This window comes from Urocitellus parryii, chromosome 6, assembly GCF_045843805.1.
Source record: "Urocitellus parryii isolate mUroPar1 chromosome 6, mUroPar1.hap1, whole genome shotgun sequence".
Classification (NCBI taxonomy): Eukaryota; Metazoa; Chordata; class Mammalia; order Rodentia; family Sciuridae; genus Urocitellus; species Urocitellus parryii.
The window spans coordinates 115,362,164-115,387,417 of record NC_135536.1 but is presented as its reverse complement, the minus strand read 5'-3'; the positions used below and the strand labels follow the sequence as shown (position 1 = coordinate 115,387,417).

The 25,254-nt window shown below is 44.4% G+C and overlaps 1 protein-coding gene and 1 pseudogene across 1 annotated transcript; both read right to left on the bottom strand.

The window, feature by feature from the left end:
- Window positions 1-2,278: 2,278 nt before the first annotated feature.
- Window positions 2,279-2,864, bottom strand: LOC144255470 (rho-related GTP-binding protein RhoB-like; annotated as a pseudogene).
- A 13,994-nt stretch (window positions 2,865-16,858) lies between these two features.
- Window positions 16,859-22,550, bottom strand: Nr2e3 (nuclear receptor subfamily 2 group E member 3). Its single transcript, XM_026387833.2, has 8 exons — window positions 22,457-22,550; window positions 21,833-21,959; window positions 21,578-21,681; window positions 21,270-21,491; window positions 20,982-21,139; window positions 19,902-20,148; window positions 19,538-19,643; window positions 16,859-16,991 (listed from the first exon to the last, which is right to left on the bottom strand). Exons 1-8 carry the CDS (start codon window positions 22,548-22,550, stop codon window positions 16,859-16,861), a joined length of 1,191 nt encoding a protein of 396 aa, XP_026243618.2.
- Window positions 22,551-25,254: the final 2,704 nt, after the last annotated feature.

Below are 25,254 nucleotides of genomic sequence, written 5' to 3'. Positions count from 1 at the left end.
GAAGAACAAATGAAAAATAAAAATGAAAACCAGTTGCGGGAAGAAATACACTAGAAGAATAGTTAATCAAAGGAGAAACTAAATAAAAATGACAGAAAATAAAAATCATCTCTGAATAATATCATTGAATGTAAATGATCTAAACACATCATTCAAAAGACATAGGCTGGCAAATTGGATTAAAAAACAAGACTCAACAATATGCTATCTCCAAGAGACTCACCTCATAGGCAAAGACATCCACAGACTGAAGGTAAAAGGATGGGAAAATGGGACTGCAAATTGGTACATCCACTCTGGAAATCAGTATGGAGATTCCTCAGAAAACTTGAAATGGAACCACCATTTGACCCAGTTATCCCATTCCTCGGCATATACCCAAAGGAATTAGTGATGTGGCCACATCAATGTTTTTAGCAGTTCAATTCATAATAGTTAAGCTGTGGAACCCATCTAGGTTCCCTTCAACAGATGAATGGATAAAGAAAATGTGGTATACATACATAATGGAATATTACTGTGCCATAAATAAAAACGAAATAATGGCATTTGCTGGTAAATTAATGGATCTGGAGATGATCATGCTAAGTGAAATAAGCCAATTCCCCAATACTAAAGGTCAAATGTTCTCTCTGATATGTGGATACTAATACACAATATGGGGGAGTAGAGGAAGAATAAAAGTTTATTAGGTTAGAATAAGGAGAATGATGGGAATAGAGGGAGGATGGGAATAGGAAAGACAGTAGAAAGAGTCAGACATATGTTCACAAATGAATACATGACCCGTGTACTCCACATCATGTACAACCACAAGAATAGGAAGTTATACTTTATGTATGTATAATATGTCAAAATACATTCTACTCTCATGTGTAATTATTTTTTTAAATGTCATCATCATAGTCTTTTAATATTTTACATAAAAAACTGTACACACAGCTTATAGAACTTTTATGTAAACATCATAAGCTCACCACTTTGTCATTTGTCAGTTTATTTAAAAAATAAAAAACAAGACAACAATTTAGTAGAAGTACCACTGGGCTGGGAGGAGAGGCGAAAAAAGGAAATGGGGGTAGGTTTATTCTCTGTACAGAGATGCAGAGAAAAATTCACATAGCTGCCTTGTGAAAAATGAAAGTTTTAAATAGACCCCAATACTTTTTACCTTCCTTTATCAAAATAGTGTGCATAACCTGCACAAATAAAATCACAAACAGTGTTGCCACTTTTTCAAGAAAGCAAAGCAAAAATTAGTGGGGTTTTTTTTTCCCTCTCTAGTTTAAAAGTCATCATCATCTTTTAAAAAACATCAGAAGTAGATGAGGTTACAGCATACAAGTATGGTCAGAATGCTACTGTCTTATGCAAATGACAAGTGCATTAAGTGTCAAACAATGAAACAATTGTGCAAAGAATTCTTTCAACAAAAAGTTTTTAGCCTTTAAATAAACAACATAAGTTTCTTGGGCTGAACAATTTTCACTTGTAGGACAGGCACAAAGTTCGCTTATGGCAAAAACAGCCCAGCAGCACAACTCGCTCCTGACACTGGTGGTTGGTGAGGGGTTTGCTGGGGGCTGATCCACAGGAGACACTGTGTCTGGAAGCTGCGTTCTTCTCAGCCCCAAGTCAATTGCAAATGTTTTCTTCAGGGGTCGGAAAGATGGCCAGATCCAGTTCATGCTTGGATGGGCGCCGGATCCAGCCTGGGCTGGAACTGTTTTGGGGCCCTGGTCATTTCACTCGCCTCCACCATTAAATAATACCATCTCGCCTCCGAAAATAAAATTATATCTATATTTATATAACACCCCACCCAACCTCCCCAGCCCTCCCCTCCCGCAGTTCCCGGGGTCTATGTTACAGACAAGAGACCGCATGCGCTAGCTGGTTGTGGGTGAACAACTGATGGGGCGCGGCCACACTCCTGCGCCCTGCGTGTCCCTGGGGACCAGAGACGGGGGCGGGGGGTTGAACAGACACACAACCACACACTCTGAGGCCTGGCTCTTCAGGAAAGAATGCTCAGGAACCCCTTGGCACTTGGCAGGGCGTCCGGACCTGTGCAACACTGCTGGACGCACGCAGACACTGGGAAGGGGGCACCAGATGCTCACGCCAACTCTCGGCGCGACAACCAGAGCAGCCAGGAGAAGCCAGGTGGTCCGGTGGGGTCCTTGGGGGACGTGGGTCTTCCCTTCTCCCAGCTCTTGGGGGACGGGCCAGGGAGGGGGAGCCAAGCTGGCAGGGGCAGGCGGGGCGGGCGCAGCCCTCATAGCACCTTGCAGCAGTTGATGCAGCCTTTCTGGGAGCCATAGCGCTTCTGCAGCGCGGCGCGCGGCGCGGTCTCGAAGACCTCGCGCACGCCCTCCTTGGTCTTGGCGGAGCACTCGAGGTAGTCGTAGGCTTGGATGCGCACGGCCATGGCGCGGCCGTCATCCGTGCGCACTGGTTCCAGCCTCATGTGGGCTAGCTCTGTGCCGACGTGCTCGTCGCTGCGCAGGTCTTTTTTGTTGGCCACCAGAATGATGGGCACGTTGGGACAGAAGTGCTTCACCCACTTCTCGGGGATGTTCTCCAGCGAGTCCGGGCTGTCCACCGAAAAGCACATGAGGATGACGTCGGTGTCCGGGTAGGAGAGCGGCAGACGGTCATAGTCCTCCTGACCCGCCGTATCCCACAGCGCCAGCTCCACCTGCTTGCCGTCCACCTCGATGTCCGCCACATAGTTCTCGAAGACGGTGGTGCGGCACGTACACCTCAGGGAACTCGTCCTTACTGAACACGATCAGCAGGCATGTTTTGCCACACGCGCAGTCGCCCACCACCACCACCAGCTTCTTGCGGATGGCCGCCATGAGCGGGCCGGCCCGGGCAGCAGGAGGGGGCCCGCGAACGCCTCGCTGCCGACCCGCTCGCCGCTCACCTCGGGCTGCGCGCTGGGGGCAAGGGTCGCTAGCTGCACCCAGGCCCCGCGGTGGCGCGTTCTCTCGGTGCGCTCGGGCTGCCCCGACGGGGGCGGTGGGGGCTCTGGGGCCTAGGGTGCACCGCGCGTCTTGAAGCGCTGCTCCCGGGCTGTGGCCGCTCTTCTGGTCCCAGCCCTAGGGTGGGCGGCTTTGTGCGCAAAAGTGGCTGGAGCCGCGAACTCGGCCTAGCTCCCTGCCGGATCTGTCTAGGCCTCGCATACTGGGGTACCGACAACTAAAGCCTGACTGCAGGTGGCAGATGCTCTCATGTGTAATTAAAAAGAACAAATAAAAATTGAAAATAAGAAAGGATGGTAAAAACATATCATTTTCATGGATCTCATAAACAAGCAAGGGTATCTATCCTCATATTAGAAAAAGTGGACTTCAAGCCATGATTAATCAGAAGAGATAAAGGCCATTTCATACTGCTTGAGGGAATTATACAACAAGAAATAACAATCATAAATACCTATGCCCCAAACAATGGAGCATCTACATACAACAAACAAACCCTTCTCAATATAAAGAATGAAAATAGACCATAACACAAAAACATTGGATGACTCTGACATGCCTCTCTCATCACATGCATCTCTCATTCCAAACAAAACCTAAATAAAGATGGTGCGTAATTTAAAAATACAATTAATAATTTAGACTTTATATATATATATATATATATATATATATATATATATATACACACACACACACACACACACACACACACAATATTTCATCCATCAATGACTAAATACACTTTCTTCTCAGCAGCACATGGGTTGTTTTCTCAAACAGGCTGTATCTTTGGCCGCAAAGCAACTCAAAAAACTACAAAAAAAAAAAAAAGAGATAATACCTTGCATTTTATCATAATGGAATTAAATTAGAAATCAACAATAAGACTAAATAATATGCTATTGAAAGATAAATGGTTAGCAGAAGAAATCAAGGGTGAAAAAAATACTTAACAGGTAAATGAGAACATGACATAACAAAATCTCTGGGACATACTATGAAGGTGGTTCTAAGAGGATAGTTGATGGCATTGAGCTCATTCATTAAAAGAAAAGAAAGACACCAAATAATAATGTAACAACATTATTATATCTCATGATCCTAGAAAAACAAACAACAAAACCCAAATCAGTAGAAAACAGGTAATAATTAAGGTCAGAGATGAAAACGATGAAATTGAAATAAGAAAACAATTCAAAAAATCAAGGAAACAAAAGCTGATTCTTTAAAAAATAAACAAAATTGATGAGCCTTTAGCCAAGCCAAGGATTTTTTTAAAATGAAAAATAAATTTTAAAAGATAGTGGGGAAAACTAATATTGTTAAAATCCATGACGAAAAAGGAAATGTCGCCACAGACAATACTGAAATACAGAGGATAAATAGAAACTATTCTGAAAATTTATACTCCATTAAATTAGAATATCTTGGAAGACATCAACAAACTTCTAGAGACAGATGACCTACCCAAATTGAACCAGGAGGACCTAGAAAATTTAAACAGATCAATTTCAAGTAATGAAATTGAAGATACATCAAAAGCCTACCAACAAAGAAAAGCCCTGGACTGGATGTATTCTCAGCTGAGTTCTACAAGACCTTTATAGAAGTACTAACACCAATCCTCCTCAAATTATTCCATAAAATATTAAAATAGAGAGTTCTGCCAAATATTCTATGAGGCTAGTATCATACTGATAACAAAACTAGACAAAGACACATTAAGAAAACTTCAGACCAATATCCCTGATGAACAGATGTAAAAATTCTTAATAAAATACTAGCAAATCACATACAAAAACAAATTTAAAAGATGGTGCACAATGATCAAGTTGGTTTCATCCAAGAAATTCAAAGATGGTTAAACATATGGAAATTAATAATTAACTCATCACATCAAGAGACTTAAACACAAGAATCACATAATTACCTCAAAAGATTCAGAAAAAGCATTTGACAGGACAGGCATGGTGGCTCACACCTATAATCCCAGCAGCTTAGGAAGCTGAAGCAGAAGGATGGCAAGTTCAAAGCCAGACTCAGCAATAGTGAGGCACTAAGCAACTCAGTGAGACCCTGTCTCTAAATAAAATACAAAATGGGGGCTGGGGATGTGGCTCAGTGGTTGAGTGCCCCTGAGTTCAGGTCCTGGTACCAAAACAAACAAGCAAAAAACTTTTTGACAAAACACAGCATCCATTCATGTTCAAAACACTAGAAAAACTAGAGGTAGTATGATCATACCTTAACATCATCAAAGCTATAATGCACCAATAAAGCCAAGGCCAACATCATTCTAAATGGAAAAAAAAAAAAACAAAAACAAAGCATTCCCTCTTAAACCTGGGACAAGGCAGGGATGCCCTCTTACCACTTCTATTCAACATAGACCTTGAAACTTTAGCCAGAGCAATTAGGCAAAAGAAAGAAATTAAAAGGATATGAATAGGAAAAGAAGAGCTCAAACTATCTCAAATTATATCATGTCATGTTTCCCGATGACATGATCCTATATTTAGAAGTCCCAAAAAACTCCACCAGAGAACTCATAAATGAATTCAGCACAGTAGCAGGATACAAAGTAGCAATATACATCCACAAATCAATGCATTTCTATACAACAATGATGAATCCGCTGAAAGATAAATTAGGAAACTATTGCATTCACAGTAGCCTTAAAAAATAAACACTGGAAACTACAGAACACTAAGGAAAGAAATTGAAGAAGAACTTAAAGGTGGAAAGATCTCCCATGTTCTTGGATAGACAGAATTGATATTTTCAGAGTAGCTGTACTACCAAAATTGTTATACAGATTTAATGCAATTCCTATTAAAATCCCAATGGTGTTCTTTATAAAAGTAGAAAAATCAGTCAGGAAATTCATTTGGAAAAATAAGAGGCCCAGAATAGCCAAAGCAATCCTTAGTGAGAAAAGCAAAGCAGGAGGCATCACAATACCAGATGTTAAATTATACTACAGAGCTAGAGTAACAAACAGCATGTTATTGGCACCAAAATAGGCATGAAGACCAATGGAATCGAATAGTAGTCATAGAGATGAACCCACAAATACGGTTATCTGATACTAGACAATGATCCCAAAAACATACGTTGGCGAAAAGATCCGTTTTAACAAATGGTGCTGGGAAAACTGAAAATCCATCTGTAGAAGAATGAAATTTGATCCCTATCTCTTACCCTGCACTCAAAGTGGATCAAAGATTTAAGTATTAGACTGGAAACCCTGCACCTTTAGAAGAAAATGTAAGCCCAAGATTCCAACATGTTGGCTCAGGAACCAACTTCTTAACAAGACTCCTAAAACACTAAAGAATAAAATAAAAAATCAATGAAGGTCAGCATCAAATTAAAAAGCTTCTGAATAGCAAAAGGAACAAGAGCATGAAGAGTGAGTGTGCAGAATGGAAGAAGATCTTTGCCACCTGCTCCTGAGGGCATTGACATCCAGAATAAAACAAAAACTCAAAAAGCTTAACACCAGGGGTTGGGATTGTGGCTCAGTGGTAGAGCGCTTGCCTGGCACGTGTGAGGCTCTGGGTTCGATCCTCAGCATCACATAAAAATAAATAAATAAAATAAAGTTATTGTGTCCATGTACAACTAAGCTTTTTTTTTTTTTTTTTTTTTTTTTTTTACAAAAAGCTTAACATCAAAAAAAACCTCACAAATAACCCAATCAATAAATGGGCAAAAGAACTAAACAGACATTTCTCAAAAGAAGAAATACAAATGGTCATTTTCTCAGATGTTGAAAAAAATGTTCAACATCTCTAGCAATTAGAGAAATGCAAGTTAAAACTACACTTGTTGGGAGTGTGTATGAATTATGGATTTTGTTTGAGCCATTAAGTCAGGGAAGCTGCTTTTCTGTGAACTCCTGGGTGAAATTCCCTGTTTTGAGAAATCCCAGATCACTCTGGAACCCTGCCTTAGCTCACAGCCACAGGGTCAAACACAGCCACCTGGAGATGAGCGTAACCTGCCAAGCACCAAACAACCTGATTTTTCCTGAAGGAGCTCCTTACTGATTCCCTTTGTGGTCTGTACCACTATCAATAAAGCAAGAGTGGGTTTTTCTCTTTGTTAGGGTCAGATCCATCAGATCTATCCACACATAAATGTCCTCACTTTTGAATATATAATTCTCATCTTTTGTGTTTAATTATTCAATATTACTTTCATAGCTTTTATTTCACAGCTGGCCCACCTCCAACAGTTACCTACTCCCTCCCCACACAGGACATAGGCAGAATACCCTGAGATTTCACCTCACTCGAGTCAGAATGGCAATTATCAAAAGTACAAGTAACAATAAATTTTGGCAAGGATGTGGGGAAACAGGTACAGTCATACATCGCTGGTGGGACTGCAAATTAGTATAACAACTCTAGAAAGCAGTATGGAGATTCCTCAAAACACTAGGAATGTAACCACCATTTGACCCAGTTATACCAATCCTTGGTATATATCCAAAAGATTTAAAATCTGTACACTATAAGTGATGCAGTCACATCAATGTTTATAGCCGCTCAATTCACAATAGCTGATTGTGAATTCACAATTCACCAACCTATGTACTCATCAACAGATGAATGGATAAAGAAAAATGTGATTTATATATACAATGAAGTATTATTCAGCCATAGGGAAGAATGACTATGACATTTGCCAGTGAGTGGATGGATCTAGAGACTATCGTGCTAAGTAAAATAAGACAATCCCCCCAAAACTAAAGATTGAATGTTCTCTCTGATGTGTGGATGCTAACATACAACAAGGGGTGGGGGGCTAGGGGAAGAATACAAGTTCATTGAGTTAGACAAAGGGGAATGAAGGGAAAGGGTAGGGGACAGGAATAGGAGAGTGGAATAAATCTGACATAACTTTCCTATGTACATATATGAATATGCCACAGTGAATCTCAACATCATGTACATCCACAAGACTGGGATCCTAATTAGAATAAGATATATTCCATGCTTGTATAAAGAAATATGTCATGTGTATCTAAAAAGAACACATTAAAATTTTTAAAAATGAAAGGTCAATTTCAAATACATAACATAATAATGCATATCAAGGACTTAGAAGAGCAAGGACAAACCAAACCCAAAATTAGAAGAAAAGAAATAATAAACATAGAAGCATAAATAGAGACTAAATTCAAAAAATACAAAAGATCAATGAAACAAAAAATTGGTTCTCTGAAAAGATAAACAAAATTGACATACTTTTAGCCATATCAACCAAGAATAAAAGAAAAGATACAAATACACAAAATTAAAGATGAAAAAGGAGACATTTCAATTAATACCACAAAAATAAAAAGGACCATTAGAATTTTTTTAAAAAAGTATATTGTTGAGAGCCACAGCCTAAGCAGCCCCAGAAAACTTCCAGCTGATTGGCTCCTCTGCGGTGATGCTCATTGGGCTGTCTCCCCACCCTTTCAGACCACGGAGCTGCTCATTGGGGGACTCTTTTGGCTCTGCCCACGCGACCCAGCCATTCAGCCTCAAGAGCTGGAGGAGTGGGGGGTTGAGAGGCTGGCCGGAAGAGCCAGTGGTGGCAGTTGGGCTCTGAGGGAATTCCTGAAGAGCTTGTAGTGCAGCATGTGCGTTCTAAAAATAAAGTTCGTTCCTGCTTGATAAGTGGCTCATGAATTGTGCCCAGCTAGACTGCGGCATTTGGTGGCCCATACAGGGAACAACTGAGGGTAAGTGATAAGGTAAACTGCTCGCCCCTGAGGGCAGGGCGAGAGGATGGGCAGCCATTTTAAGATTCTTCTTTCGTTTTGTTTCGCTTTTGTTCTAAGTTGCCTGTCCCTGGAGATGAGTGAGATGGAAGTAAAACCGCTCACATCTGAGGAAAAACTATTTGCATCTAAGGAACAGATAGGGAGAAAGGACGGATGTACATTTCAGGAGGATAGAAAGGCTGTCATAATGAATTTTTGTTCCATTTTTGTTTCATTTTGTCTCGGTTTTGTTTTGCATTATCTTATGAGGGGTATCTTTGTCATGGAATTATGGAATTAAAAATTAGTAAAAAAAAAAAAAAAACGAGAAAATGTTAAGTAAATTGTTAGAGGAAGGAGGCACCCCAGTAAAATCAAGAACAATTAGGGCATACGTTGAAGATTTAAAAAGGATAGAAAAGGAAAGCCCAGGAACTCTGCCAGTTGACACATTACTGTTATGGACATTGGTACAATCTTGTTTACTTAGTTAAGGAGAAGACATTTTAGATCAAGTAAAAGAGGAGGCCTCTCGAGATAATCAAAAGGGGAAGAAAGTTTAGAGCAGAAAAAGCCATCAGGGGAAAAGATACAACAGGAGACTGCTACTAACACCTTTGTATCACCAGAGGGCTTAAGTGTCCAACCAACAGCTCCACCTCCATATGCTGAGAGGCCCCCAACCCCCATAGTTGATAGATGGGATCCTGAGATGGGACCTCAAATATTAGCATGCCCTGTATTTGAGCAGGCAGGAGGGCAGCGAATTCACCATGCTTTAGATTTCAAAACACTGAAGCAGCTAAAAGAGGCTGTAAAAACCTATGGTCCTCAAGCACCCTTCACTGTAAGCATGGTCGAATCCATTACCAATTTGAACATGACGCCAGCAGATTGGACTAGTATGTGTAAAGCTGTGCTAAATGGAGGACAATACCTGTTATGGAAGGTTGCCAATGAGGAATTTTGCACAGAGACAGCTTGGCAAAATGCAGCAGCCGGTTATCCTCAGAGAAATCTAGATATGTTGTTAGGAAAGGGACCTTATGAGGGTCAGCAGCAACAAATTGCATATGATCCTGCCATATACTCACAAATTGCTGTAGATGCGATTAGGGCATGGAAGACTTTACAAGGACATGGAGATTTACAAGGTTAATTATCTAAGGTAATACAAGCAGCTAATGAACCTTACGCTGAATTTGTAGACAGGCTTATTCAAATAGCTACCAGAGTTTTTGGGGATACAGAACAAGCAATGCCATTAATTAAACAGCTAGCCTATGAACAAGGGAACAGATGGTGCAAGGAGGCCATTAGACCATGGAAACATGGAGATTTAAACACATATATTAAATTATGTAGAGACATTAATGAACAAGGGCAAGTCTTTGCAGCTGCAGTACAACAGTTTTTAGATGCCAGACTGCGGCATTTGGTGGCCCATACTTTATTTTTAGAACGCACACACTGCACCACGCGAGCTCTTCAGGAATTCCCTCAGAGCCCAACTGCCACGACTGGCTCTTCCGGCCAGCATCTCAACCCCCCACTCCTCCAGCTCTTGAGGCCGATTGGCTGCGTCACGTGGGCAGAGCCAAAAGAGTCCCCCAATGAGCAGCTCCGTGGTATGAAAGGGCGGGGAAACAGCCCAATGAGCATCACCGCAGAGGAGCCAATCAGCTGGAAGTTTGCTGGGGTTGCTGTGAGCCAATCAGCTGGAAGTTTTCTGGAGCCCCTTTGGCTGTGGCTCTCAACATCTCCCCCTCTCTGTTTAATTAAACAACAAGCATGTGGCTTAGGGACCATGCCTGCCTTAGGTTGTCCAATACTACTTATGGTCCTTACATGTCATCTGATGAGCTGGCCTCAAGGCATCAGCCTCCTGTCTTAGGTTGGTACCATTGCAATTGGATCTTACCCGTCATTGACTACCGGTCCAGCATACAGCCACACCTGTGGATAGGCATTTGTACTAGTGGGGGGGTGAGGTTCTTTGCCTCACCTCTATTGGCCCCCAAATTTTAGTTGAAGGCCATCACAAGCAGAAGGGAGGAGGATACACCAAGCCAATTGATGGCTCCTTTTGGAAAAATTGTACCACCGATGACACCATCAGCAAAAATACTCTGGCACTACCACAGGTCGCTGCACCAACAGATAGTTCACAATGCATACAAGTGACACATAGTCGAGGCAAATTCTGCAAGCAGTTCAGTGATAGCTATTGCAGAAGCTGTAGTTTGGTTTTATCTTTGTCTTCACCGGCACTGGGATGAGATAGGAATTCTGGCAATAATGGCTAAAGAAAAAAATTATGTAACATTCCAGCAGGCACTAAAAGAAAACAATTTTCCGAACAATTTACATTATCCTGAACAGAATTATTAAATATAATGAAAAGGAAAGGTGAAAGTAAACAAACAGATCTGTTGACCTCCTTTTTTGTTCACATATTAAAACAATCCTCAACACCTGTTTATTCAATTTAAATTAAACCATTTAAATCACGTGAATAAGAAAAAAATATTTGGATCCATGTTTTTTTTTTTTATGAGCGCTCATCATATATGATATATGGACATATGCACATACAAACATACAACACAAAACACAAGTGTGAACACATAATACATACAACACATAACATAATAGTAAAGGCCTTGTAACTTTTTTACAGGTGAAATCTCCATTGCAATGTTTAAAAAACTCCATAGTCAAAAAATAGAACTGATCAGCAAAACATTAACCTAGGTCTGTATGAGCTCAAAAAACAAAATGAGAACTTCATGATGTGGGAAAGGGCAATAATAAAATAGATATTGAAAAAAGCATCCTGGTTTCATTAGCCTCCAGGTGTGGGAGAACCACTGTCGAAGATGTAAGGATAGCCAAACTGGAGTTCTGGATATCAGCTATTATGGATTTGAGCCAAATCTTCTTTTTGGTCTGTAGAAATCGCTTTAGTTAATCTCTCTGGGATCCAAATAGGCTGCTGTTCTCCCTGTGGAAACACACAAACAGACCCCCGACTCCAGACAATCACTGGGTCAGGACCTTTCCATTGTCCTGTTAGAATATCCTTCCAAAGTACCTTGGACTTATATATTTTTTGGACACATGCCTTTTGGCAGCACTAAGCCCTGATGAATCCAAATTTAAAAAGTTTAGAGTAAAAAGGGTTATTTTAAGTTTATCTTTGGGGGATATATGCCCCTTCCCAGTATATGCTTACTAACAAATTGGAAAATTGTGAAGAAATGGGGCAAATTTCTGGATATATACAGCCAACCAAAATACAACCAAGAGATATAAAAAATCCAAATAAACCAATAACAAGCAATAAGAGTGAATCAATAATAAAATGTTTCCTAAGAAAGAAAAGCACTGGAATGGATGGCTTCACTGGTAAATCTTACCAGGCTTATAAAGAACCCTTCCAAACTCATTCTATAAGATTAGCAAATAGCATCACCTCATCACCAAAACCTAACAAGGATTCGACCAAAAAAAAAAAACGCAGAAAAATTATAGAGCAATATCCCTGAAGAAGATAGATGCAAAAATCCTCAACAAAATGCTAGCAATCAAATTCAACAACATACCAAAAGATCATGATTAGGTTGGTTTCATTCCAAGGACAATTCTTCAACCAACACAAATCAATAAACATAACACATCATGTAAACAGAATGAAGGATAAAAGTCATAGATACAATAGATATAGGAAAGGGCATTTGATAAAATTTAACATCCTTTCATGATAAAAGTCCTGAACAAATTAGGATCATATCTCAACTTTATGTAAATGTATTATGACAAGCCTGTAGCTAGGATCATACTGAATTGGATAAAACTGAAAGCATTTCCTTTAAGATCAGAAACAAGGAAAGGGTGTCTTCTCTCATCACTTTTATTCCACCTAATACTGAACTTTTTAGTTAGAGCAATCAGGCAAGAGAAAGAAATAAAGGCATACAAATAGGAAAGGAGGTAATTATTTTTTGAAGATAATATGATGCTCTATATACATACCCTAAAAACCCCACCAAAGACTATTAGAACTGAAATAAGAATTCAACAAAGTGAAAGGATACAAAAATTGACATATAAAAATCAGAAGATTTTTCTACATACCAATAATGAATTTACTGAGAACTAAATCAGGAAAACAATTCCTTTCACAAGAGCCATAAATAAATGAATAATCTAGGAATAAGCTTATCTAGGGAAAAAGAAGACCTGTACAATGAAAAATTACAAAAAGACTTATGAAAGAAATTGAAGAAGACACTAAAAGATGGAAAGACCTCCCATGTACCTGGATTGGAAAAATCTTACTAAATGTCCATACTTCTCAAAGTGATCTACAGATTCAATGTAATTCTATCAAAATACCAATAACATTTTTCACAGATCTAGAAAGAATTCATTGGAAGTCGAGAAGACCCCAAATAACTAAAGCAAACAAAATTGTGTTAGTCTTTTTTTTTTTTTTTTTTTTTTTTTGTCACTGGGACAAAATACTTGAGAAATAGAAGGAAAGGTTTACTTTGGCTCAAGCTTTCAGTGAGTGGTCTTCAGGCTCCAAGGCAGAAATGTTACAATAGAAGGACATGACAGAGGAAAGCTTTTCAGTCCATTGCGGCCACAAAGGAGATGGAGAAGGTCAGAGAGAAAGTCCATGAAGAAGACATACCCTGCCAGGGTACACCTCCAGTAACCTATTTCTTCTGGGAGAAGGGCTCTCCACTCCCTCATACCAACCCCACCCTTAACTGCCTGCATCAGGACCTGCCCTGCTCTGATTCCTGAGCCTGCCTCATAAAAATCCCAGACCCCAAGCCTGTTTTATCTCTCTCTGTCTATGGAGAAATGGCCCTTATTTGTCAACTCTGACAACTAAACGGTCCTGTGTATCTCTGCCTGGTCTCTGTCTTTCATTTCTCGCTTGCCCCGTCTCCTGGTTCCTCCCTTTCCTTTCAGTTCTCTTATCTGGAAGTTAGATTTCCTTTCCTGGATAAGTCCTATTGACTTTCAGTTCTCAGTGTAAAGGGCACTGGGAAGTTTCTTGAACTTTGAACTGGTTTAGGTTTCTTTTTTCTTCTCAATAGGTGCCAGTATTTGCTGGCAGCTGTGTGTCAGCAAGTGTGTCCCTGTCTTGTTGACTCTCAGGTCCCTAGCACATAATGAAAGGTCCTGGGCACTTAGATATTGAATAGTATCAGTTCCCAAATGCCAAATCAGGTTTAAGGTGAAATGGGTAAAAAAAGGTAGTGAGTTTTTCCTTAATGCCACATTACTTAAACTCTAGAATTCAGGTTCCTTGTGGCTATTCATCCCTGCACTCAACAGACACTGAGCACCTGTAGGCATTGTCCTCGGTGCTCAGTGCTCAGTGCTCGGTTACAACAAAGAACAAAACCACAATGATGATCCCTATACACTGTGGCATTGCATTCCAAGTGGAGAAAAAATAATGATGTCCACTGAATGCAGATTAGACATCCACAGTGTCTGGGTTTGACTCTCAGGTGATAATTATCAATTTCAACATTTCTTCATATCTTTAAGTCGTTCTCTGCCCTTCCTTGTTTTTTTTTTTTTTTTGGCGGGGGGAAGGGGTGTCCTGGGGATTGAACTCAGGAGCATTTGACCACTGAGCCACATCCCCAGCCCTATTTTGTATTTTATTTAGAGACAGGGTCTCACTGAGTTGCTTAGCACCTCACCATTGCTGAGGCTGGCTTTGAACTCGAGATCCTTCTGTCTCAGCCTCCTGAGTGACTGGTATTGCAGGCATGTGCCACCGTACCCATAAGTCTGAAACTGCAGTTTCAGTTGAAAAGAAAGGGCTGTATAGGCCCATGAGGATGACTTCTGTGGTACTTCCAAACCAGAGGCATTTCTGGCATTAAGGACAAGAAAGAAGAGCCTTCAAATTATCCCCTCTCCTAGCAAGGGCCTAAAATGCAATAAAAGAGCCATTATCCATCAGAATTTCAGTAGAGCCCATTTATCACAGAGTTGAATCAATTCTGAAATTACTGTACCATATTAGGGGGAAAAAAGTCACTCAGTATACTCCAGGTAAGAAGGATTGATATAGAAATTAGGAGCTGACATAACAGCAGTCAGAAAAGTTCCCAGGAAGGTCAAGAAAGCCAACGCTGGAGCCAGCTGAAAGTTGTGAAGTTCTCAAGCGCTCACCTGGAAGCTACTACAGCTCTAAAGAAGAGCTAGCAAGGAGGCTGAGGTGAAATCTCCCAGGGCCTCACAAAGCTGGTTGCAAACTCTCCAGAGTAAAATCAACTTCTCTTTTGTTTTCCAAACCTCCTGTGAGGGCCATCCATTAGCAAATCAAAGGGGAAGGGCATTCTGAGAAATATGATATGTTAGCTTTCTGGCATGTGACAAAATACTTAAAATAATCAATTTATGAGGACACTGCACCCCGCTGGGGTAAAAGTTTGATGGGGAATTATAGATAGTAGACCATTGGATTATAAACCTTGGATGACCCAAGTAACCAAGGACAGTCTGATGTTTTTAGAAGATAGAGAATCTCAAGCAGGTTGCATGCTTTGGTGAGAGTTCACTGTACTCTCTGGGCCCAGCCTAGCATGTCATTTGCAGAGTAGACGTGATATCACTGCAGCTGGCAGAATTCAAACAAAGGCCAAAGGGCAGGGGACCCCTAGGATTTCTCACATGACTCTTTCCTTTTTGACTCATATATTTCTTCTCTGAAGGAAGAAAATGCAATGGAATTATTCAGCCATTTCCAGAGTAGAGGGGGAGAAGGGAGCAGGTAGTGTCAGTTAAGCAGCATTAACTTGAGACACACCTAGGTGTCAGTCCTAAATCTCTGTTTTTTATTATAAATGGCAGTAATCAGTCCCTCCCCTAAAGTTAATTTGAGATTAAATAAGAATCTCAAATATTAAGTGCCTGGCTCACTACTGGCTCACTACCTGCTGTATATTTAACATATGTTTGCTGATATGTAAACATAAACATGTTATTTTCTAGGTCTCCTGAGGGATGAGGTTTTTTCTGAGCTTCATCTTTCCAAGAGGAATTAAGAAGTGATCGCCTTTTTTATAACAAAGTGCCTGTAACTGCCTTGAACTGAGTTGGACAATGTTCACCTTTATTTCTGAAGGGGATGAAGAAAGATAAGTGAGATAAAGATTGAGAGATGCTGGGAAAGGTGAGGTGCCATGCTGGTTGTTGAATCCTGTGGGAGATTTTCCCACTGAGCTTGAATTCACTGCACCTGGACTCTGACTTAGATGAACTCATTCCTTCATTGTCTTTGAAGGGACAGGCTTGACCACATTCATCTTCCTGTTTGTTTATTTGTTTGTTTTTTAACTTTTTTGTTTTTAACTTTTTTTAGTACTGTGGTTAGAACCCAGGGCCACTCTACCACTGAGCTGTTTGCTGTAGCTGGTCTTAAACTTAGGATCCTACTTCTTCAGCCTCCTGAGTCACTGGGATTACAAATGTGAGCCACCATGCCCTGTTGTCTTTTTTTTTCTTTCACATTTTTATTGAGGTCAAAATAAGTGCAGAGAAGTGTACAAGTCTTAAGTGCACAGCTCAAGGAATTTTTAGGTATGAATCCCTCTATGAATTTCCCACCCGGATCAAAATGAAGGGCATTTCTAGGACACCAGAAGGCTCCCTGGGGCCCCTCCCTCATCAACACCCACCCACCTGAAGGCAACCACTATTCCAGCTTCTACCACTATCAGTCTTGCACAGTCTTCAACTTTGTGTAAAAGTTCTGGCTTCTTTCCTTCAACTTTCATGCCTGCCTATGACATTTATCCGTGTTGTCACACATATCTGTAGTTCATTCTTTTTTACTGCTAGTTTCAGTATGTGAATACACCACCATATATTAATCCATTCTACTATCATTGTAGAGTTTGGGGCTATCATGAATGAAGCTACTATGAATATTCATATCTTTTAAGGGACATTCCTGCTGGGCCCTCATACCTATTAGTGTAATTGCTGAGTCAAGGGGCAGGCAAATGTTTAGCTTCAGCAGATTGTTGCCCAGAGTGGTTGTGAACATTTATTTCTACTCCCACTAGTTTTTAAACATATCACAAAGGAGCTTCTCCATTGGCGTGTTCCCTATGGTCTTGCGGAAGAAGAGGAGCTCAATGCGTTCAGAGGTGATGAACCTCAAAGACGGGAGGAGTAGGAGCAGTTTCCCAAACCTGAACAGGAGAGAGGGACCATCAGTTTTATCCCCAGCTTCTGAGCACTAATCCTTAGGGCAGCACCCTCCCAGGAAAGACAGGGAAGGAAGTTGGAGAGGATCTCCCAGAAAGGCCCCATTCACTACAGGGCTTGTCTCCACCCACCTGGACCCCCAGAAGTGGGATGAAAGCAGTGAGTGAGTATTGTAGATCATGTGTAAAGATTATAAAGCAAGAAGTCATTTATATTAACTCTGTATATGAATATAGTATTATGAGTATAACTGTATATGATGATAATTTCATGATCAGTTTTGTATATAAGAATATAATTTCCTGTCCATAAAAATGCATAGGATAATAGTAGCCATTACTGGAAATGAAGTCCAGGGAGAATTTGGTTGACTGAGATCCTTGTCCAGAAAAAACTTACTGTCCTCTTAAATCAGAGCCATTTGCCAAAGCAGGTGCCCTTAAGGCAAAAAAGAGACAGATGGTGGAATCAGACCTTCCCTGGGTAGATGGCCTTCAACTGGGCCAATGCCCAGTGTCCAGGAGAAAGCTCCACAAGGGGCAACTGCTGGTTCAGCACCCACCTGCAGCTCCATGGGAAGACCCTCCACTACCCTGAACCACTGAGCTCACCTTGCCTACCAGGGGCTTTCTTTCTTTTGTGATCTCAGGTGAGTGACCGTGAGCAATGATATCCCTCCTATCTGCCTCCCCCTTATGTCTTTCTGATCCGAAGAGTAGGAAGAAGAAGTAACTGTATGATAATTATATAACTGTTTTCAAACCACAGGTATCGATCCACTTAATGGGTCTGAAATTAAATTTAATGGGACACAACCCAACTTTTATTAAATAAAATAGAACCAGAGTAAATTGTACAAAGTAAGGTAGGTATCACTTGGTAGAACTGTCTTTCAGAGTCTATATGTATATTAGGTTATAACAAAAATGCATTTCTTCTTGAATCCTGTATTTTTTAAAACTGAAATGAGCTGACTTAGAGAATCCAACCACCATCTTAACACTCAGTGCTGCCTATAGTAGGTAATGAACTGCTATTGGAAGTAACAGGAAATCTTAACCAGCACTTCAAAATTTGACACAAAATCAACAGGCCAGGCAGGACATCTCTGGGAGCTGGTCTCAACAGAAACTTGCCCTTGAAGGCTCAGCTGCTGAATGTCTAACTGACCACTCCTATAATACTGTGTCAGGTCTCAAGGTACTAGTGATGAATTGTTCTACCTTAATCTTCCTGTGCAACTCAGTGGAGACCTTGTCCACTTGGACTCTTCTGAAAGGGAAATTACCTCTTCTTATGATCAGGTCTCAGATGAGAAGTGATTTGAGGGTGCTTATATTAGCTCACTTCTTTAGTGACAACAGCCAAGAGTCCCCAGAAAATGCAGATAATAGATTTAAAAATAGCTCACTATTCCAGCTTCTACCACTCTCAGTCTTGCACAGTCTTCAACTTTGTGTAAAAGGAACTTTTACACAGATGCCTGGTGGCCGAGTGGTCCAGCCACGGCTCCTGTGTGTGTCCTGGTGCTGGGTCAAGGTGGGCGGTCCCAGAGCACTGGCTTCTACCTCGCTCTCCCCTGCCACACTCAGCCTGCAGCTGTTGTCCTCCAAACCACTTTCCCCGTGAGTACTACGTGAGTGCCTCCTGGCTTATGCCCACTTGTGCCTCCCTCAAGACATTGTAACTTACCTCAAAGCCATCTTTTACCTTCAAATTTCCTCTTTATTGTTTGAATACTCACTCCCAAAGAGTTCCTCTTCCCTCATTCTTTGCCTCCATCTAATTGCTAAATCTGACTCACGCCAACTCCCACGGCATCTATGGCCACTCTCAAAGATCAGAACTCCACGGAATCCCTAGAAGGTGGCAGTAGCTGCTCTGGCCCCCTGGGAGTACACTCTGTCCCCACTGCCATGCCAGTCTTTATGAGGTTCAGCCAGTATATGACACCTTCCTCTGAAAAACCTGTAGGGGCTCCCCTCTGCCTCCCACATCAGATGTGGCCCTGGGTGGGCATTCAAAGTCCTGACAGGTCTGGTCCCAGGGGCCCTTTCTGGCCTAACCTCCTATCTTCTTGCTGGCAGAAATCTGTTATAACTTCTGAACTGGACTTCTAAGAAGAAGCCTCTCTAACTTCGTAAATGATGTGTTCTTTTCTGTTAGACCCTACCCTTCCTCCCAAATCCAGCCCTGCCTTCACCAAGTCCCTCCTGATTCTGCCTGCCACCTGCCACCCCTATGAGTCTGTGTGTCCCAGACACAGACAACCCTCTCTACCCGACTAGGGAAGTTCTGTTTTCAGTGTGGTCACTGTGTCAGGTGTCCCCTGGAAGGCAGCAGCTCTGTTTTATGAACACTCGATCCTCTCTCAGGATCTGGCACTGTGCCTGGCCCATGGGAGATGTTGGGTAGATGCTGGTTGGATGGAGACCTTTGTCCTATTAGGGGACACTGGAGATGATGTGAGAGATGCGAGCAGGGTAAAAAGAGGAAGGATGGGGGGTGGGTAGGCATGTGCTCAGGTCACCTCACGGGCTGGCTGGGGTGGTGGGCCTTGCTGTGCTGGCTCAGCATCACTTGGGACTGGTCCTGCAAGGCCTCCACGTGCTCAGGATCCTTTAGGCCCCGTGTCTCTGGGGGAGAAGTGGCAACCGTGAGCTCCCCTTCCAGGACCTCCCCAGCCTGCTCTACTCCTCACAGTCATGGAGAAGAGGCCTCTGGGGACGTCACACCTCTCTCCTCCTGCATGTCCCCCACCCCTTAAAGAAACTGGCACAGTTGTGCACACATGTTGGGTTGTAGAGGGATGGTGAAAGGCAGAAAGAAGTTCCTGGAATTCCTAGTCTCCATCCCAAACATTTCTTTGGAAGGTTTGGGCCCAAACTTAGTACCTGGTTTGAAGAGGACCAGGGCCTTCATACAAGCAAACTCCGTGGGGTCCACGGCCAATGCCCGGAACCGGGAGATGGTTTCCTGCAGGAAGCGTGTCTCCATGCTGGCCAGTGCAAACCGGCCCTGAGAGCTGCTGGTAGCAGAAGCCTCTGGTGGGGCCAGCAGTGGGCAGCTCTCCAGGGGCAGAGACCACTGTATGGCTCCAAGGAGGAAGAGTTCACTCCATGCCTCTTCCAGCAGGATCACCTGTGCTCAGAGAGGGCGTGAATGTTGCAGTGCACACACAGCTCCTCCAGACAGCCTGGAGCCTCTGCCACCTTCTCCAGGAACAGAAGGGCAGGTCCTAGTTGCTCAGAATGCTCTCCTGACCTCTGTCTGGCATTTGGCTCTGGCATTTGGCATTATCTGGCCCAGTTGCTTAGTCTCTGAGACACTATGGGTTCCATCCAGAGCTGGGACATTTGGAAAAGCCTAGAACCATACGATGCCAGGCAGTCTTAGGGACATGCCCAAGAGTGACCAAGCTGAGTGTGCTCAAAGACTCAGCCTGAATCTTCTGAGTTGCTTGTTCCAAACACAGACTGGTTGAAGGTTAGCCCTTTGTGCCTCTTCCAGGTTCATCGAGCTCTGCTTGCCCATCCAAAGCCCAGAGGCCATACCAGATGTGGAGAGGTTGTGTCTACACTCAAGTCCTGACATCACAGGAACTCATGCTCTAAGGGGGCCTAGAGTTGGCCACTCGTGGTGTTCAGGACATGCATAGTGCTCTGTGCCATACAGAAAGTCTGTGGGCCCAGCCGTCTATCCAGGAGGAAAGAAGACCCTGGGAGCTACAGGCACTGCCTTCAAATCCTGGGCCTCTGTGTACCCTTGGCCATCATTATCCTCTAGATGTGCACTAATACTGCTACCTCTGATTATCACCAACTCAATCAGAGAGGTCTCCAGCTGTCACTATCTGAGCTGTGCATACCACCACTCCTCACCAGCACAAGGGTCCAAGTGTCCCCAGTCTGGATGACTCTCATGGCTACTGGCCCCAGTCCGGCCAGCTCTAGCAGGCAGGCTGCACAGTGTACCTGATCCCGGAAGGGCAGGTTGGAGAACACGGGCAGGTTTTTGGCCCACTTGACAGCCATGAAGAGCAGGCGAGCTGATGTCTCATGGATATTGTCCAGGCTACAGGGGGATGAGGGGAACTCAGGATCGTTGCTGGTGACATCAATATTCTCATCAGCTGTTGGAGAAAGAAGTTGTGACCTCAGTCTCTGCACCATGGAGACGGGAGGGAAGACTCACGACCTGGTTGTGAGGCTCTAGAATGAACAGAGGCCCCTGGTCTGTCCCTCAGTCGCCCTTCCACTTACCATCCTCTGGCTCCAGTTTGGCGCAGGATTCGGCCGTTATGAGGCTGGCCATGAAGTGGTGGCCCAGGCCTCTGGCTGTGGATGCAGGTGTGGAGTCCTGTGGGCTGGGCCCTGCCTGGGCTGGAGACACCACCAGGGCCTGGGGGCGGGGCTCACCATCTGACTCCACACTGTCCTGCCGAATCTGGGCCGTGCTTCGGGGCTGGCGCTCGTTCTGCACGGCTGGGGAGGGAGGAAGTTTTAGGACACTGCAGTGGTCACGCTGCCTGTCTCTTCTGCCTTTCCCGCTCCATGTGCTCCCCACTCACCATCCTGGTTCATGCCTGCTTGCAAGCACTTCTTCAATCGGCAGGCCTGGCACTGGTTGCGATGGGCCTTGTCCACAGGGCACATTCCTGCCCCAACTTGACACCTACAGGGGACAGGGAGCCCCAGGGAGTCAGTGTCCCGGGCTCTGGACCATGGATTTGGACATTTTGCCCTAGCTCCTTCATCCCTGACCAACCTCTACCTGTCCCAGGCACCCTAGTGGGCAGGAACCCTGCAGGGCTTACCCTCCTCACCTGTAGATGAGCCTCCGCCTCACGCTTCTCTTGAAAAAGCCGCTGCAGCCGTTGCAGGCATAGATGCCATAGTGCTTCCCGCTGCTGCTGTCCCCACATACACGGCACTGGAGTGAGGGGCCCACACCTGAAAGGCAGAGGCAGTAGCTGGGCCCCTCAACCTCTCCACCCACCCTCCACCTCCACATCCCTCTCCCTGTCCACAGGTTCCTGATCTCCCACATTTAGATGTGCCCTTGTTGCTCCCAGCTGGAAAAATGTTTCCCTCTTATGCTTCCCTGCCCTCCTCCTTCCGTGTCCAGTTTTCAGCAAGGGTACACACCCTGCCTCCACCCACCCAGTTCCCATTCCTTCCCTGTGGGCAACTTTAGATTCCCATAAAATAATTCTTGACCTCACCTCTAGGGACCCCTTTGCTGCCAAGTCCTAAGGGTGCCTCTTGGTTTTTCCCTCCCATCAGCTCAGTATCCTGTCCTCTCTGCCCACCTCCATGTGTCTAGGATTCTGGGTTCAGCAGCACATTCCCCTCACATTTGCCCACAGTCCTTGGGGCTGGACCTAAGTTGGTCTGGCACATATTTTGCTCCCTCAGGTCCCAGATCTCATCTCCAAGAAAAGCCATACCTGTTGGATCCTCCCCCAGGCCCCACCTGCCTGGAGACTCCTTCCTGGAGGCAGTCACGGTGGCAGGCACAGCTGTGGCCACACTGGAGCTCATTGGACTGCTAGCCTGGCCCTGGAGGCCCCAGGGCTGCCGAGGATGCTGGCTGAGTGGCTGGGTGGGCCCAGCCTCTGCCTCGCTCTCCACCTGCCCCTCTCTATTCTTTTCCCCCTTCTCTTTCTGCTTCTCCTTCTCCCAGGCCCTAACAGTCTCCCTCTGTCTTTAGGTCTCTTCTCTGTCTGGACTCGGGAGCCTTCCAAACTTCCCCAGGCCCCTCACAGCAGCAGCTCTGGCTGGAGGAGATTTCTCTCAGGGAGCCGCTGGGCACAGTTTATGATCCTCTTAATCTTTACTGTCTCCACAGGGGATCAACTGGCCACACCTGCAGTGTTACCAAGGTGCCCCTGGGAGCCAGTAAGTCCTGCTGTCCCTCTGCTAGCTCTGGGACTATCCAATGTCCCCAGGTCCCGACTATGCTATGCTCTCAGCTATTTGTCATTCAATATCAAATCCCGGAGAGAGGTGCAGTTCCTCTATTTTTTTTTTTTTCCTGTGTGTGTGTTGAGGACTGAACCAGGGCATTGCACATGCCAGGCAAATGCTCTATATCCTAACCCATTTTATTTTGACACAGGTCTCTCACTAAGTTGCCCAGGCTGGTCTCACACTGCCTCAGTCTTCTGAGTAGCTGGGATTACAGGTGTGCACCACCATGACTTTAATCTTTTTGAGGTGCTTGGCATGTGTCTGAAGGCAAGTGTGTGTGTGTGTGTGCTTGTGTGCATGTGCACATGTATGCACATGTGTGTGGCCTTGTGTTTGTGTGGGCCGCTGTGTGTAAGTGTTCATTTTTTTGTCCTGAACAATTGAACCCTCTGCCCTGATGATTCTCACCTCAGCTTCTTGAAAAAAGACCTGCTTGGGGACCATGATTTGAGGATTTTGTGCCCCCCCCCCAAAGGTCAGCAATCCTCAGATGCCCGAAGAATCAGGTCCAATGTAGGGTTTGAGGCTAGCTGGAGGCAGGAGGCCTGAGAGGTGGCAGAAGAGAAGCCGATGGGCATTTTATCACCTACCTGGAGCACTGGGCCTGCAAGATAGGAGGGAGTGAGGACAGAGCTGCCTGCATCTGGCTCCAGGATCTCAGGTAGCTTCCCCCTTCCTCCCTGACCTGGCCTCCAGTCCCTAGGCAGGCTGGTCTCTGCTGCCCTCCAGGCCCACCTTCCCAGCTCAAGACCAACAGCAGTTCTGAGGGGTGGAGCAGGGACAGACCAGATGCTGGGCCCCAGCAAGCAGAGGGGTGTGAGGGGAGAGTGTGAGGACTAACCCAGGCTTACATTTTGCTCCATTACAAGCCACATGTTCCTGAGCAAGTGTCAGCCTGCCTGAACATCAGTCTCCTCATCTGTGAAAGGGATTGCAGCATGTAGTGTAGGTGGGACACAGTACCAGTGGTTCTCACAGAGTGCTTCAGTGCCTGGAACTTACTAAAAGCATTATAAATGGTGGGGCTCTTGCTATTACATTTCTCAGGGTCACTGAGAAAATCAGAGCAACACTCAGGAAACGTATTTTCTTTCCTGTTTCTCCACCTACACCTCCTCCTCAAGCCCCACCCCATGCCCAAGACAGATAGGAAAGTCCCATGTTGGCCTGGAGGGGACACCAATTCTCAAATGACTTGTGCTCTCCGCAGGGGACAGACTGGCATGGGGAGGAGGCTAGCCCAGCCTTAGAGCCCAGGGAACATGCAGCTTCTGGAAGAATGATGGAGTTAAGGGGACAGGTGCCATAGGGCATGGCCCTCATGTAAGCGGGGTTAACCCTCCCTGTGACACAGAAGCACTATTGGGGATTTGGAAAGTCAGTGTGGAGGCTTTGCAGGATAATCTGCTTTCTGGAGCCTCAGGAGATCGAGGCCACAGGGTGGAGGTCACTCACTGGCCCTCCTCTCTTCTGTCCTTACCCTTCCTGCCCTCCTCCTGCTAGGAGGCCCCTCAGGACCCTCCATGGACAAGGTCTCCAGCTCCACCTGGCCATCAGAGCCAAGACAGTGTCTTTGAACTTGGTTGAGCACTTCCTGCTTCCTGAAGGCTATCACCTGATCCTTCCGGAGAATGGGTCATCACTCAACTTGTCATCACCTCCACATGCCCAGAGGTGGCCCCACAAGTCTATCCCCCTCTCCATGGGCAATCTTGTGTACATCCACTGCTTCCAGGACCACATGATCCCAGACTCCCACGTGCTTCTCTGCCTTGAGCTCCCCATCTATAGATCCACCTGGGTGCCACTGTGAAGTCCAACTTCACTGGCCCCACAGCCAACCCATCCCCAACAGATCTGCACAAAGATGGGAAGTGGGGTCCCAGGATTGAGGGATCACCAGTGCAAGGAAAGAATAGTTAGGAATGAACTGAGGGTCTGTAACTGAGTCAAGGAGTAGGCAGAGAGGAGCTCAGGTCTCCTGCACATGTGGGAGATGAAGGAGAGGAGTCAAGATCAGAGCTTCACCAGCCAAGTGCTCCATGAGGTCCCTGCCAATAGTGAGATGCAGGAAGTGCATGTGAAGAGTTCTTACACAAACACTTGCAATGTATTATTCAAACATTAAGCAACTTAGGTGGGAGCTGCCCTTATTAGCCTCAACTCACAGCTGAGGAAACAACAGAGGGGGCTAAATAATTTGCTTCAAGTCACACCGTTATTGAGTGGTGGTAGAGGTTGGAGACAGAGATGGGGATTGCAAATTTGCATCTGA